We start from the raw sequence: 15,320 nt of genomic DNA, 5'->3' as shown, positions 1-15,320 counted from the left end.
ATGAAAAATAAATAAATAACACACCAGCCGCCTTCGAGATCCATTGACTATTTCGTCGACCTTCATTTGTACTCTCTAATGCATTATGAAAGACGATCATTTATTACATTATTGAAGATTATTATGGCTACATATATTATATAATTATATATTATATATTAATAGAAATTGAAATACTCGTAATAAAGAAACGCCGATGCTTTCTGTGAATCGGCCTGGCGATAAAAAAAAAAAATAAAACCATACCTGTCTTGTTTATTTCGCCTCTGTACACCCGTTTTTCTTTTATTTATTGGCATGTAATAAAGTCGACTCGTCGGTGATGTTTTAGTAATATGTTTTATTTGTGGATCGTATACAAAAAATACAATAAATTTTGATCCTTAATACAAATCATTTTCAATGCGGAATCAACGTCAAAATATCATCGAATTCATTGTACATTAGGCGTAAATCATGATTTTTAATGGAAGCAGTAACGAAGCATAAAAAACGTATAACACTTTTAAAAAATTTACATACATCCTCGTAAACGATTTCAATTTAAAAGCTTCTGTCGGTGGTTACAAATACATCTTTTGGCAGTTTAATTTTTGTTGAACGATTTAAAAACAACAATACCTCCTATATGTATAAGAATTTCATAAATATATTCCGGAAGCATTGCCCATTGTCGTTGATATTTTTCTATGTGGCGCGTCGTATGCTAATTTACGACAATGGAACATGCATTTTCGGGTCAGGCAAATAAAAATATATATTGCCATCGATACACATCAGTTTTTTCTTTTTGATACTTCGGCTCATCTTTTGTAAAATAACTTTTCATCATGGAAAATGTCATAAAAACGTTTGCTGAATTTTCATTGGGACTCGCTGCAGTGCGCGTTTGTCCTCTGATTCATTTTTTCATGAAAAATAATTTAGATCCCAGACGTAGATGCTATAATTTTTCTTCTTCTTCCCTTCACGGTGAATGACAATAAAAGTTTATCTAAATCTAGCACATGTTCTATGGTAATAATAGTAGCATGACTAATAATAAGATTAATCTACCGCTACAGTGCTTCACATGATCCAGTACTCGTTTACGGCCTGAGATCAGTTTTTATTGCTTTGGTTTAATTATAACAAAGAGATTTTTGTAAAATTTGCTACAGTTCAATTAGTCTTATTGAGATTTTTATACTATACGAAGATTCTGAATATAATATCGATATTATTGTTTTTGGAACAAGTATTGGCTTGTTTTGAGAGTTTGAAAACAAGTTAGCAGATCTTGTACGAATTGCCTCGTAACAGTACATAGTTTACGCATGAAACTGATCATACATTTTATTAACGTTAAAATATATATATATATATATATATATATATATATATATATATATATATCTGCTAATAAATTATTTATATTTATGCTAATTTTCACCACTACGATATAAGTACACGAAATTTATTGTAAATTTGAAACTCCCAGAAAAAGGAAGGGAAGACGAATCGATGTTATCTCCCCCCCTTTTTGTGATATATATATATATATATATATATAGCTGTTGCAGATGTAGTATATAGATATAATATAGAGATAAACTTTTCCGTAAAATATACATTTGATGGTAGATATCTTAGCTTGTGGTACTTTGTCTTATGTATTCATAAATCTTTTGTGTGACTTGAGTTGTGTGCGTGTGTGTATTTAAAAAATCGAGAATTACTACTAGAATATGTCGAGTAAAGAGCGACGACATGTAGTCATTGTAATAATGTACGAATTTCGGTTATACATTTATTATTTAGACAAATAGATTGGTCAAATCTTATCCACTTTAGACACGACATTTATTCTTATTATTTCTATGATATATGGTAATAACTTTGACTTGTAAGCTCAGCATTTTTAGTTAATTTTCGACTACAGAATGTGTAAAGAAAAATTGTTGAATTTCGCGTATACTCGAACGGAAAATTCGAATCACAATGTGACGAATGACACTAATTATCTGCAGGTATAATAATTCTTCTTACTCAACATACTTTGCGTCGTAAGCGGACAATCGGGCTTATTTTTCTTTTTTTTATCGTAGCTTAATAGTTAACTCCACGATTATTTAAAAATCTTTAGAATGTTATATCAGCTGCTATTCCATTGCGGGTTACAGATAACTTTAAGAGGTACGTTGTGCAGATGTAATATATGTAAATTGTACAATTGTTTAAACCGAATACCGCAAATATCATAATTAAGGCTGTGCGTGTGTTTCAAACAAATTTCATATATACTCGCTATATAACCAAACGCTATAACGACAACAGAAGCAGCTACACAGCGCCGAGTCACAAATTCGTCAAAACTAACAACATTTTCGACTTTTCTCATACGTAATATATTTCCACATAAACTCGCAATATGTCAAATGCTCTATATTTAATTACTTCATATAATATATAATCGTATAATTCTAATATAAACTTTCGAATCTATTTGGCACTCTCCTAGTTTCATGAAAAAGGCGAGCACACCAACTATTTTTTTTTTTTCAATTCAAGGTCATTGCATCAAGTAATTTGCTATTACGATAGGTTTGTATTTAATTAATTATTTTTTTTTTTAATTTTCGACGTGGTTACAAGAAGGAGGCACCAATAGAGACGGATCACCTGCGCTGCGGCGATCCATGACTGGGTACTTTACCTTGTGATACTTAAATATCATAATATGTCGATTATTATTATTAATTATAACTATAATTAAATCTCCTTTACATTCATATAGTGTTTATAGTGAGAAAAACCGGGTAGAATAATTTCCTCGCTTTATATCCTCTACGTGTACGTACGACTGCTAAACGTTAACAATGCGCAGTGACCAATACTGATCGATCGGCATAACATTACATAAATATAATGAAAGAGAGTGAGAGAGAGAGAGAGAGAGAGAGAGAAGATACGTGTCTGTGTACATAACTATATGCATAGCGCGACTCACCGAGTCCTTGGTTAAAATTCTTACAATGAATTAACTGAACTTTACCTTTTTTAATAATTGTAAATCTAAAATGTCAATTATTTTCTCTACACCGCAGTGTCCTATATATAATATAGAGGTATAGAAGGAGAGTCAATGAAAGCATAATAGAGACAGAGAGAAGGAATCTATATAATAAATTACCGCGAGCGATATATGCTCTTTCGGATCAGCCTTGCGCAATATAAGTGATCCATGACGCGTCCTTCTGTCCCGGTTTTCCCGTATAAATTGGTCGTGTTGAGGAGTTGTACACAATCTCTATACTGCGATGCTGCAGCGCGACATATCCGATGTACGTATATTCTTCCTCTGATCGGCTTGTGTTTTGCTCGCATCGATAGTCGCGCGGTCTCTTTTCCTTAGTTATATATATATATATATATATATATATATAATATATATATATTTAAAAGCTATAATACGTACGATATAATATTTGTTTGTCTGCGTCGAAATAGGCTCATTTCCACGTGCACACTTGTCAGCTTAATAGTCATAACAGATTTAAAAATTTCATAAAAATAAACGACGGTACAAAATAATGCGCTGATGCAATTAATCGCATTTCATATTCTCGTATTATTTTTCGCTTCTCGCGTACGACGCTCGCGATTAGTAATTGGTTTGAAATATAATATATCCTCTTTTCTTCAAATATAGTTTATATTACTGCAAACGGCATAAAAACGCTTCGATATATTGTATATGCGGCTCTGCACACACAGTTTTAAAAAGGCTCTCTGCGCAAGAATATATAATCAATAAATTGTCTCTCGCTATTTCCTTGTATTCGTGCCACGGAATCAAATAGTTACTGAATTTTCGAACGATCTCATCGTGTATGTATATAATAATGCGTATATGCGGCTGTTATATCACGTTGTTAAAAAATGAAGTCTATTCGAAATTTAGTAATTATTTCCTGCTATTTGTGTGTGTGTGTGTGTGTGTTTGGAACGCGCGAATAAAAAAGATACAAGTGCTATATGAAATATACGTGTCTTATAAATACTGATTATTGCTCGTTTTACATCGCAGTAAAAATGAAGTGTTGCATATATGCGCGCTTTTGCTTAAAATTTTCTTTCCAATACACTCGGGGGACTCGTATAGTAGCTTCCATAGCCTTCCATCTCTGTCGCTGACCTTGTGTATCATTTTGCTGGCTCTTTCGATATACATATTACGTATACTAGCGATTTATATTATAAACTTTGCGATATGTATATACTTATAGATATATGAAAAGTATTAAACGACGCTCAACATTGATAAATATATATTTATATATTTATATATTATGGTTCCGTGTCCAAGGCGGGTACCACGTATCAGTGAAAAATGGCACACGTCTCTTTTCTCCATATTGTATAACGAAGAATTTCCACGGCAATGATAACCGAATATATATCTCCCGCGAGAATATATCGAGCGAATCAAAGTCAGCTGAAAAGCGTGTGTTCCATAAGTGCCTTAACGAACTACATAACCCGCGCGAGAATATGTCCCGTGACGATAAATCTTTGTTAATTCTATACGTAAGACCGTATTAATAGTAGGAACTCGCGGGCACCGCGTATATCCCCATCCCACTAAAAAACCGATTCGGGAATTAAAAATACGAAGCGAAATGACTGCTACATGTATGCTATATATATACCTCGTCTCTCTCTGCAGTATCCGAGCACTTTGGCATAAAATGGCACATTCATAAATATACTAATGATATATTGAATCAAAGATATGACCCTACGACGATACTCTAAAATCCGTAACTCTGCTGACTAGAAGTATACTCGCGTGTGAGAAATCGTGCGATACTGCACGGCTCATCCGGAAAAAAGTATTATAGTATTTTATACGCGGCCTACTACTGATACGGAGCCTCGCACCGCATTCGGAGGCTGCGCCTTTATTTTTGTGTCTCGACGTGAAAGCGGCTATTCCGATCGAAATCAGAAATTGGTATATAATAATATACTGTGCGCGCGCACGCGCGCGCGTGTGTGTGTGTGTGTCAATTGCGTATAGAGGTGAGCGAGTTAGGCGCGACGCTAGGTGGCGCGCGGCGAGGCTCGCTGGTTGAGGGAGTGCATGATGCTTCGCCGCGGTTATGCGTCGACCTCGTGGCAGACCTCCATGTAGTCCGGGTTGTGCATTATGTCCTTGATCATGTCCTTGAGCATCGTGTAGCGGGGGACTATGGGGTAGACCTTGGAACTGTTGTATTCCTCCTGTATGTAGGTGGCGCCAGTGAGGGTGAGCATGTCAGTTAAACCTTACACGAGCTGAATATAATTAAATTCGAGTTACCTTGAGGTCCCGGATGAGGTTTCTCAGGCCGGTGTACTTCTTGAGCAGTCTGTAGAGGTCGTTGGTCATCTGCGTGTTCTCCGCCTCGATCTGGGCTGTCGTCATGTCTGCGGAGCAACATTGTTACTATGTATAAGTAGTAAAACAAGTACAGTTATTTCTCTGGGAGAGACAGAGAAAGAGCGAGCTTATGCGATAGAATATCCAGCAATGATCCAGATCCTCCGAACTTTGAGCGTAAAAAGGAAGTAAAATGTGTGTGTGTATATATATATAAATCGTACTCTCGAGTCGCTCGATGCGCTCGCGCTTGCTCTCGGCTTCCTCGGCGAGTCGCGCGGAGGTTTTCACGCCCTCGCCGCTCTTGTGGCTCTTCTCCATGATGGTGCAGGCGCGCAGGACAAAGGCCGGCACCGTCTCCTGCTTCTCCTGCCGCGGTATGTCCACCAGCGTCCAGTACTGCGTCTCCAGTTTTATCACGTCCTTTAACGACAACGACAACAATAATAACAATGATAATAGCAATAAGGTTAGCGATATTTGCCAGTAATAGACGATAATTATAGAGGTGCGGGAGGAAACCTTGATCATGAGCTTGAGTAGGCTGTAGCGCTCGAATACGTTGCGCACCTGCTTGCTGTCGGTGTACTTGCGCATGAGCTCGACCAGGGCGCGTTTGGCAGTCTCGTAACTGCCGTCCAGCCGAATCCTCACCGCCCTCAGTCGCTCGTTCGTCTCGATTACCTCCTCCTTCGTCTGTCCGCCTGCGAACGCGCGTGTGTGCGCGCGTTAGAGAAAATGAAAGAAAATTCGCACACGCGAGAAGTTTGAAGAAGCTCTTGAAACAAAAAAAAACAAAAAAAAAAAACAATGTAATATATACTCACTGGCGGTGCCCTCGTCCTTGACGTCCTGGACGATCCTGCGCACGCTCTGGGTGAATTTGCCGACGAGGTTCGTGCTCGCTGAAAGCCAAAAGAAGAATGATCGAATATAGCGCGTATAACGAGCCTCGTGTGTAACTCTCTCTTTCTCTCTCGCGTAGTCCCATTGAGAGCTTATAAACTCCCTGAGAGAGAGAGAGAGAGCATAGAGCGTCGCTGGCGGGTCGCCAGCAACTACGTGTTGCTTCCCCCGCGATAACGACTCCGTGTGTTCTATACACGTAGCTGCACATCCGGAGACAGACAGGAAGACTGTTTTAGGCCGGTAATGCACGAAACGCACTAACTTCTCACGATGACCGAGTTCCTCATAAGAGCGGCTGCTGACGCCAGAGCTGTACTGGCCGATCGTGCGCTACTGTTGCTCTCTCGTCTCGTGTATTTTTTCGACCCCTGTGTCTAGCCCTGTATACACGTATCGTCGCGCGACTCGACACACGGATGGCCGGACGCTCAAACGTATATCGACCGGCATATAACGAAGAGACGCCTGGCTCTTTGTGATATGCTCCCGCGAGAGAGCAGAGAAAGAGAGAGGTGTTGTCGGGCTCGATTCGTTCGTTGCGAGCCGACGACAGCGGCGCATGTGGCTATCTCCGCTGAATTTTCTATTTTTTATTCAATTATTTATCGATTTTTTTTTTTTTTTCGAAATTCAAGCGGATTACACACGGAGCGACGCCTGATACACATTAGTCTGAGCAATAACTATAACTGGCTATGATCTCTCGCAAAGGCGTAATTGTCTCTCTCTCTCTCTCTCTCTATCATCTAAATGCTAAACAATCGCGCGCAGATTACACAGCTATTATATCATCGCAGCTGACGGATAAAAACACACGGCGCGTCGAATTCTTTGTTTTTTCCATCAATCATCGAAAGGTGTACATATCGCGCAGCGAGAAAAATCACGGCCTCGATGTTACACATTGAAGAAATTGCCTCGATTCCGCGATGTGAATCATCCTCCTCATCGTCTCGCAATTACCCCGCCCTCGAGCGCTTGCATCTGGATCGGAGTTGATTAAAATAAGCTGAAAAAGCTCCCACACATACACGGAGCCTATATAGCGAGTAAGAGAGAGAGAGAGAGAGAGAGAGAGAAAAAGCACACACAGCGGCGGCGAACCGCGAAATCCGATTACCGACTCGCGCTCAGAGACGAATGAAAACTCGATGTAGATAAGGAGTAGTAGTGCGCTTGGTGCATCTGTTAAATGTACGTCTATTCTCGTAGAAGCGGCGGAAGCCGCAAAAGCTCGCCCGCTAATTGCCCGATGCCGAGACGAATGTCAATGCGCGCGCGCTGTCGATAAGTAGATAGTGCCCGGATACGATCAGACCCGATCGCATATAGCATTGGTCCGGCAATAATACAACTTTATATGACTATAGGTCTCACCTTCGCGATACGTCGCGAATAAGCTCCGCAGCGGCAGTCGGTGTGTAAGCGGCTCTAAGAAAAGAAGTGGGAGATGCCGATGTGCCAAGGAGGGGATCAGGAGCAACCGCGTAAGAGAGAAAGAGAGAGAGAGAGAGAGAGAGAGAGAGAGAGAGAGAGTACAGTATAGCTGCTAGACCGACGACGAGTAGCGCGCGCGCGCTTATAAACAGCGAGGAGATGCCCCGCGATCGCTGATTCTCCTGTTGGTTAGCGGAGCGACGGATTTTCAAATTTCCCGCCGTTTTTTTCTATCGAAAGCTCAATTTTTTCACTCGACCAAGCTTCAGTGTATAACTGAATTTATATAGGAGTGCAAACGGTTCAAGCGCAGATGAGAGAAGGAACGACTACGAGGAGAAGAGACACACGCGGAAGTGAAGGAGCAGCACCGCTCGGATAAGTGCAGGCCTAGAGCAGCGTCTAACGGACGGCGCAGTAAGTATATACACGCCTAATGATCCTTAACTCGCGCGCAGGCTTATGAATTTCTCCGAATATCTCGCGTTATTTATTTATTGTTTTTTATTATTATTATTTTTTTTTTTTAAGCGAAACAATATTCTTTTTATCATAGAGAACTAGTGCAGCGCGCGTAGATTCAAAGTCGGTTTCGCAAGCGATTAGCGGCGCGTATGTACGAATCTAAATAAAGACGAGCGCTCATATAATATCTATCTCGGCTTTCCATCTCTCTCTCTCTCTCGGGGCTTTTTGCAAGCGCATCTCTAATCGCTCTCTTACGGAGGCTCTTTGTGCTATATGCGCTTATGTGTGTCTGTGTGTATATACCTTTCTCCGTACGACGATCTTTACGGGCTATTCTCGATATTTTTTACCTCCATTGTATGCAGAGAGGAGAGAAGCGACACGACGACTCTCTCTCTCTCTCTCTCTCGCTTCTTTCGAAAACGGCTCTAAAGCCGCGAGCTTGGAATTCCAAATTTTTTCGCGCGTCTCCGATAATACACGTGTATTTTTAGAACGTACACACACACACACAGAGACGTTATAGTTGGGATCATTTTTCCGCGTTGTTGTTATAACTGGGTTTTCCTCTTTCTCTCTCGACTGCGCTATTGTTACGCTGGTTTTTTTCTCTGACTCATTATTATTAGCGCATATAACGCAGGTGGATACGCCGAAATCTCGACGCGGCCGGTTCGAATAATACCGCTATGTATATAGTAGGGACCTTGGATATTTGTTTTCACCGCGGCTCTCTGAATAAGTGTAGGCTCGGGTTTTATAATCGTCATCTCCGCGCTTGGGCTCGGGCATTTTTACGACAATAGCCGTTATTTTTGTTTTCCATCCAGAGGCAATATTACGAGTCTCGATGATATAAAAGGGAGTTGCGCGAAGGTGCAAAATTAATCGTCTATTTTAAATCCTCGAATTATAATCCTCGGCTCGACTAAGTATTACATGCGAATTTCGGGCTCAGCTCGCGTTCACCCCTTCGGCATAATACGTGCGGAGAATATATAAGCGCGGAGAGAGAGAGAGAAGCTCTCATAGTGGGTCGATTTATATACGCGAAGCGTCGCGCGCACCGCCGAGGACGATAGAGAGACACGGAGAATATTCCGCGGCGTCTCGAGGATCAGCCTCCCGAAAGCACTCATTCGAATGACTTGTTGCGTTGCGACTTCCTTCTCTTTCTCGGCTCCTTAATTTATGTACGATGCCTTATGCTACTAGCTCGCAATTTCCATATTTATACGCTCGCATATGTATAGCCTCAGCTCGGCTGTTAATTGAAAAGTGACGTATGATAAGGTGGCGCCTATTAATAAAAGCATCGCGCGATTTTCAGCCTCTTTGTCCTAGGCCATATTAATGCGTCTGTACGGATAATCGGCATTGGAATTATTATTACGAGCGACGTGCGAGTGTCTTTCAATGGGATAAAAGTGAATCAGTCGGCGGCGGGGCAGCTGCATTACGTCAGGGTAGCGAGAGAGCAATTATCCCCTATATCGATGTGTGTGTATAAACGCGGGCTTATGTCACTCGCGCGCTATTTATTGTGTCGCGAGAGCGGTATGTATATATTCTCATACTCATCGACGTGCACTGCACACGCGTACGTCGCGTACAACGATATAGACATCGAGTGAGAGGAGTCGAGAGCGAGTGGAAAAGTAGGCTGCCTAATTAGGCATTCACCGAGTCGACTGTTCCGACGAACTATTCACGCTCGCCGCGGTGGCTCTTTTTTCACACACACACTGAGGTACAGGTTTACACGCACGTGTTATCGGAGCAAATATTCCCGACTATCTAATCTAATCTGGCAGACTCTACATTGTCGGTCCAGAACAATGCTCAGTGAGCGCCGGAGTGTGCACAGGCGAGCGTGCGAAGCTGAGAAGAAAAATCAACGGAGGAAGTTTATAAGACTCGCGCGCGCTCTGCGATAAGCCGGCAGATTTCGTTTCAGCGTCGTCTGCTCTTTTCTCTCCCCCTCGTGTGTCTGCGGAGCTTTCTCTGATTACGCGCGAACCCGAGCCTCCTTCCCGCGCATAACTAAACACTTGCTGAGTCTACTACTGCCTCTCTCTTTCTGCTCTTTCTGTTCGCAGCTGTTTGTAAACTTGCGGCCGAGACGTCCTCGTCGCAACAAGTATATCGCATACGGACCGTAGCTGTAGTCGCTGCGAACGACGTCACCGCGAGGACATGGCGAGGAACATCCCGAGGATGGTGGGGATGGCAGCGCTGCTGCTGCTCCTCTCCGGCACCGCCACCGCCACCTCCTATCCGTCTGCCGATCAATACTCGCTGCGAAATCACTATCGAATCACGAGGCGCAGCGCCGGCCACGAGACTCTTCCGACCGTCGCTACAGGTCGGTGCATGGTCGAGAGTTATACCTTGATACACCGGTTGCTACGTGTGGATAACTTTTCGATTTTTCACAGACCACGACGAGGACGAGCTGGAGAGACGGAGGCAGGCGGTCTCGCTGACGGAGCTGCTGGAGCTCTGGGAGCCGGAGCGTCGAGAGGATGAGAGGCGTCCGCTGCAGAGGGGCGACATCGAGGTGACGACCAGGGGAGTCGAGCGCGGCGACGTGCCAGTGATCGGTAAGAGGAAGAAACTCGCGAGGCGCCAGGCTCCCATGTGGGGCTACGCCGAGGACGAGGGGATGCTGCCGAGCGACGAGGAGGCCAGACCAGCGGCTCTGCATCCCCACAGGAAGCACCACCGTAACCCCGGACTCATCGAGACGGACGCGGGCAACGGCCCGATCAGGTGGAGGGGGCCCGAGGAGGAGACGAGACAGAGGACCGCGCTGAAGGTCGACAGGAGGAGGTTCAACGGCCAGCCGAGCGACAGGCAGAGGTACGACGAGGAGGAGCAGAGACGGAGGCTGTACGAGATGAGACGGACGCCGGAGGAGACGCAACGGCGAGACGGTCCGGACGCCGGCAACGAGGGCGAGACACGCAGGAGGCAGGAGGAGCAACAGCGACGCGAGAACCCGAGGCAGAACGACAATCGCGCGGACGAAACGAGACGGCGTCAGGAGGAGGAGGAACGACGAAGGGCGGATTACGAGGCCAGACGCCGGGAGCAGGAGCAGCAGCGACCGAACGATAACGACAGGCGCGAGCAGTCCGACATCCGCGAGGAGGACGAAACGAGACGAAGACAGGAGGAGGAGGAGGAACGACAACGAGCCCTCGACGCGAGACGCCGCGAGGAGGAGCAGAGACAGAGGGGGCGCAACCCTCCGGCTGACGAGGGCGACACCTACGAGAAGCGCATGCAGGAGTGGCGCAAGAAGAAGGAGGAGCACGACCGTCTCGTGCGGGAGCGCGAGCTGCAGCGACAGCAGCATCATCCTCAGCAGGTAGATCCAGCAGCTCAACGACCCGAAGCCCAGACCAAGAGCCAGGAGGAGCTGGAGAACGAGCGGAAGCTCCAGGAGTACATCCGACGCAACACACCGATCGCGGTGCCCCCTAGCGGCAGCAGAGATCCGGCGTCCGAGAGGCTCCGCGAGAACGAGCAGGTGCGTCGAGCCGAGCACGAGCGTCGTCTGGAGGAGGAGCGTCGCAGGAAGCAAGTCCTGGAGGAGAGTCGACGCCTGGCCGAGGAGGAGCGCACGAGACGGACGCACGAGGGCGAGGACGCCGGCCGGAACAGGACGAGACACAGAGGGACTTCCCCGGTACGGCCGCGTTGGCCCGCCATCAACCCCGCCGTCACCAGCAGGACACCTCTTGAGAGCAGCAGACGACCAATCCCGCAGAGCAGGCCCGAGGAGGGCGATGGAAGGTTGTTGATAACTTTGAGCTTTTTTTCTGTCGTTCCCCGCGAAGTGGGTTGTAGCTAGGCGAAAGCCGAAACAAAGCGCGACGGACCTAACCTAAATTCCACCCGCAAATCTCGATGCAGAGAGAGAGAGAGAGGAAGCATTTAAAGCGCGCTCAAAGCTAAATTCGAAGCTATTTTTATCGTCCACTCCGCGATAATCAAACTCCTCGGAACAAAAGACGTCCCCAGTAGTAGTACCTACTGGTAGTAGTCCTCTCGCGGTCTGCCGCGAAATCGATGATCCACAAACAGACAATCGTACTAATTTTCCCTCTCCTTCTCTCTACCATCGCAGGTACCTCGAGTCCCGCAGAAACGAGGCGGCGGCAGCAGGCTTGAACAGCCGTAGGCCATCATCGGAAGCGGAGAAGGAGGAGGAACGACTGAAGAGGCTCAAGGGTCTGCCCGTGAGCGCGACGATAATTGTTCGCTCGACCGACACCGGCGCTAACCGCACCAGCACGCCGCCGCCGGCGCTGAATCTCCGATTCGGGGAAGACATCGATTTTCCGGTAAGAGCTATAGGACGCCGCTAGCTTCTTCTGCGACGCTCTCCTGTACGTCTCTTACATCCTACTTCTCCGCATAGGGTTTCAGTCCTAACCGTAGGGGTCCCGAGGCCTCGCGGTTCCCGGCCCCTGTGACGAGGCGTCCGCCCGTGCCGTCGCCCCAACCGTGCGTCTGGGCCATCGTCGTCTGCTGTCAGCAGCACCGGCAGCAGGCAGCCAACCAGGCGATGAAGATAACTCGCTGCTTCGAGGCTACCAACTGTCCGGGCGCCAGCTGGGACGTCGACCGTCGTTGCAGCGTGGCCAACGTTCGCGCCGCTAACGAGGAGATCCGCGAGTTCTACCTCAAGGGCCAGGAGAGGAACTACTAGATATTACATGTATAATTATATATCTATCTTTCCGAGTAATCGTCCATGTACTTTATGTTGCTGCGACAGTATTCTAATTCTACTTACACGTAAACGTTTAATTTTTGTATTCCAAGCGCGAGCCAGCTCACATTTAGCTTTAAAGTGTGTATAACGACGCGTATATTCTAGATGAAAAGTGTACGATAAAAAAGGAAAGAGAAAAATAAAGCGCCGCTGTGTATAGGGGAAAAAAGCTCTCTCTCTCTCTCTCTCTCTTGCTCCTGTCCATAAAAGCTGTCAAGATAAGAAAAGCGTCCCGCCGAATCAGCTTGTTGCATCGGTAGTCGTCTATCTACTCTCGCCGCGGGCGTTATTCAATAGCGCGGCATTGTGCTCTTCTCTGACATGTTGAACACGTTATGTACACAGAGAGAGAGCGTAGACATCACATCGCGCCACGCCAGGCGTGCAAACAGCAGATCCGCGAACAATCGGAGAATAAGTAGATATTACCATGGAGGAGGGGGGGGGGTGGGGAACATAAGTATAGGAGCGCTGCCAAAACGCAACAGGCGTCGTCGTCTGCTCTCTCGCGCGGTCGAGCCGAAAATTCAGTAACGAAAGAATAGAGATATACTTAAAGGGGGCGATCTCTCTCGCGCGACTCACCATCGCTGCGTTGGGCGGCCTGCCGCTTATCGCCTTTTCCCATGGTTGCAGCAGCCACCTTCCAGCCGCTTCCTCTTCCGTCGCGCCAGCGCCAGCGCCTCCTGCACAAACTCGATTTCCCGTGTATGTATAAGTGTCCTCGAGTTATCGCTTATCCGCGCTATACACATCCATGCAGGCTTATCCCTAATGCGATTTTGAGTAGTTTGCGTGTGTGCAGTGCCACACAGCCATATGTATATATATACCGCTTACCTGGCTGCTGCCGTCAGTGCATCAAGCTAGTCCTGGCGAAAGTCCTCCGAGCGGAGTTTGGCTCGACGAGCTGATGCCCGAGCTGCATCGTGAAAACTGCTGGCCTAACAACTACAGCTCTGTCTTCCGTGTATTATTATCGCGCCTACGACACCCTATATACTGGCTTCACTTCTCCGCGTAATATGGACGGTGGGGTGGTAGGGTGTAGCGTTGGGAAGAGGAAAGCGGTCGAGGCGATTGTGCGCGAATTGAGGAGCTCGCGACGAGGGACCGAGGACGACTGACAAAGAGGACGGGACCGACTGAGCGCCAGGACCGCCACACGGCGCGCAGAGGTCCTGCGCGCAGGAGCCGACTTGTGTGTATATATATATATATATATACAGGTATGTATACGCGCTATATGGTATAGAGGCTGGCGCACACTCGGTCGCGCGTTTAATTCGTGTGTTTTTTTTCTTTGTTTGCGGATCGCGACGAAGGCTATAAGGCTTTTTTTCAACGATATGCGACGATGACGACGATGAGGATGATTCGAATGATCGAGTGAGCGATCACGATCGTTGATCACCGCGAAAAGAGGCGTAATTCCGATTGATCGCTTTCTTTGTTACTCCAACGGCACTTCTATGCAGATGATTTGTCGAAAGGATGTATCGAAGGGAAAATTTGAATCCCGCAAGTTTCCCGCCGAAATCTCAGAACGTTCCATCTTCGATCTCACCCCCCCCCACACTGGCGACCCCCGTTACGCCCGCGAAGGTTCAAACATCGAAATTACGTTTCCCCGACCCCCAAAAGGTCCTTCAGTAGGATAACGAATAAATTAGCCCCCCCCCCTACTGCGCTACACAAGCTGCGCCATCTTTCGTCGAGCTTTCCAGCCAGCGCCCCGCAGTCGTCAAACTTGCGAACCTCCGGCCAACTTATTACCCCTTGCGGCTAGAACCAGGCGCTACCTACCTTATCCACTGACGCCACATCGCAGACACTATAGCGGAACATCGAGAGTTTGTATAGAAAAATTCGAAAAAAATCGCGAGAGCTCGCGCTCGTGACTCAACGAAATTAAACATTCATGAGTCATAATTAGCGCGGCTGCAGCTTCTTATGCATACTGATATCGTAATAACACAAGGCCCGCGGCGCGCAAGTCAACAATCCGAAAACATCCGAAAATTTTCCCGCTCCGCAGTCGTATTATCGCAGAGCTCGCGCAGCCGCTGAAGCAACAAACAAGTATAGCTATAGTTCCTATGTATATAACGTAATTATTTTCGTAAAACTCGATCTCCGCGAGCGGGAAGCGTTCGAAAAAAAAAAAAAAAAAAAAAGCTCCGGTCGAAGCAGAGCCCGAGTCGCGGCTCGTTACAAGTTCGGAAAGAAAGCTAGCGCGGAATTTAATTAAGAATTTGCACGAGGCTTCATTGTACTATGCGCTCGCTCTCTCCGCGAGTACAGCGGCAGATCTAA

At 46.1% G+C, this 15,320-nt stretch overlaps 2 protein-coding genes across 4 annotated transcripts; one reads left to right on the top strand and one right to left on the bottom strand.

The window, feature by feature from the left end:
* Nucleotides 1-320: 320 nt before the first annotated feature.
* On the bottom strand, nt 321-14,154 carry LOC100123900. 3 transcript variants are annotated; one of them, XM_031921843.1, is made up of 7 exons: nt 13,845-14,154; nt 13,590-13,699; nt 6,232-6,309; nt 5,927-6,108; nt 5,629-5,827; nt 5,345-5,451; nt 321-5,265 (listed from the first exon to the last, which is right to left on the bottom strand). In XM_031921843.1, exons 2-7 carry the CDS (start codon nt 13,630-13,632, stop codon nt 5,143-5,145), a joined length of 732 nt encoding a protein of 243 aa, XP_031777703.1. In that variant the 5' UTR covers nt 13,633-13,699; nt 13,845-14,154; the 3' UTR covers nt 321-5,142. The 3 variants fall into 3 exon arrangements, with proteins under 3 accessions (XP_031777703.1, XP_031777702.1, XP_008203045.1); XM_031921842.1 differs by having other exon boundaries at nt 13,590-13,690; XM_008204823.3 differs by lacking the exons at nt 13,590-13,699; nt 13,845-14,154 and adding an exon at nt 6,576-6,644.
* Nucleotides 7,895-13,174, top strand: LOC100123897 (trichohyalin). Its single transcript, XM_016981331.3, has 5 exons — nt 7,895-8,167; nt 10,318-10,583; nt 10,657-12,019; nt 12,354-12,570; nt 12,648-13,174. The coding sequence occupies exons 2-5, from the start codon at nt 10,415-10,417 to the stop codon at nt 12,936-12,938; spliced, it is 2,040 nt and encodes a 679-aa protein (XP_016836820.1). The 5' UTR covers nt 7,895-8,167; nt 10,318-10,414; the 3' UTR covers nt 12,939-13,174.
* Nucleotides 14,155-15,320: the final 1,166 nt, after the last annotated feature.

The sequence above is a fragment of the Nasonia vitripennis genome, chromosome 1, assembly GCF_009193385.2.
Source record: "Nasonia vitripennis strain AsymCx chromosome 1, Nvit_psr_1.1, whole genome shotgun sequence".
In the NCBI taxonomy this organism is placed as follows: Eukaryota; Metazoa; Arthropoda; class Insecta; order Hymenoptera; family Pteromalidae; genus Nasonia; species Nasonia vitripennis.
Note: the sequence above shows the minus strand (reverse complement) of the source record. Positions and strands in the feature narration are given on the sequence as shown.

Excerpts from the sequence above, each read along its gene's own strand:
- LOC100123900 (XM_031921843.1), bottom strand. The coding sequence starts at position 13,632 with ATGGGAAAAGGCGATAAGCGGCAGGCCGCCCAACGCAGCGATG. Across the intron at positions 6,109-6,231 it reads CAAGGACGAGGGCACCGCCA|GCGGACAGACGAAGGAGGAG; the intron begins GTGAGTATATAT and ends GCGCGTTCGCAG. Across the intron at positions 5,266-5,344 it reads ACCTCATCCGGGACCTCAAG|GAGGAATACAACAGTTCCAA; the intron begins GTAACTCGAATT and ends ACCTACATACAG.
- LOC100123897 (XM_016981331.3), top strand. The coding sequence starts at position 10,415 with ATGGCGAGGAACATCCCGAGGATGGTGGGGATGGCAGCGCTGCTGCTG. Across the intron at positions 10,584-10,656 it reads TCTTCCGACCGTCGCTACAG|ACCACGACGAGGACGAGCTG; the intron begins GTCGGTGCATGG and ends GATTTTTCACAG. Across the intron at positions 12,571-12,647 it reads GGGAAGACATCGATTTTCCG|GGTTTCAGTCCTAACCGTAG; the intron begins GTAAGAGCTATA and ends TTCTCCGCATAG.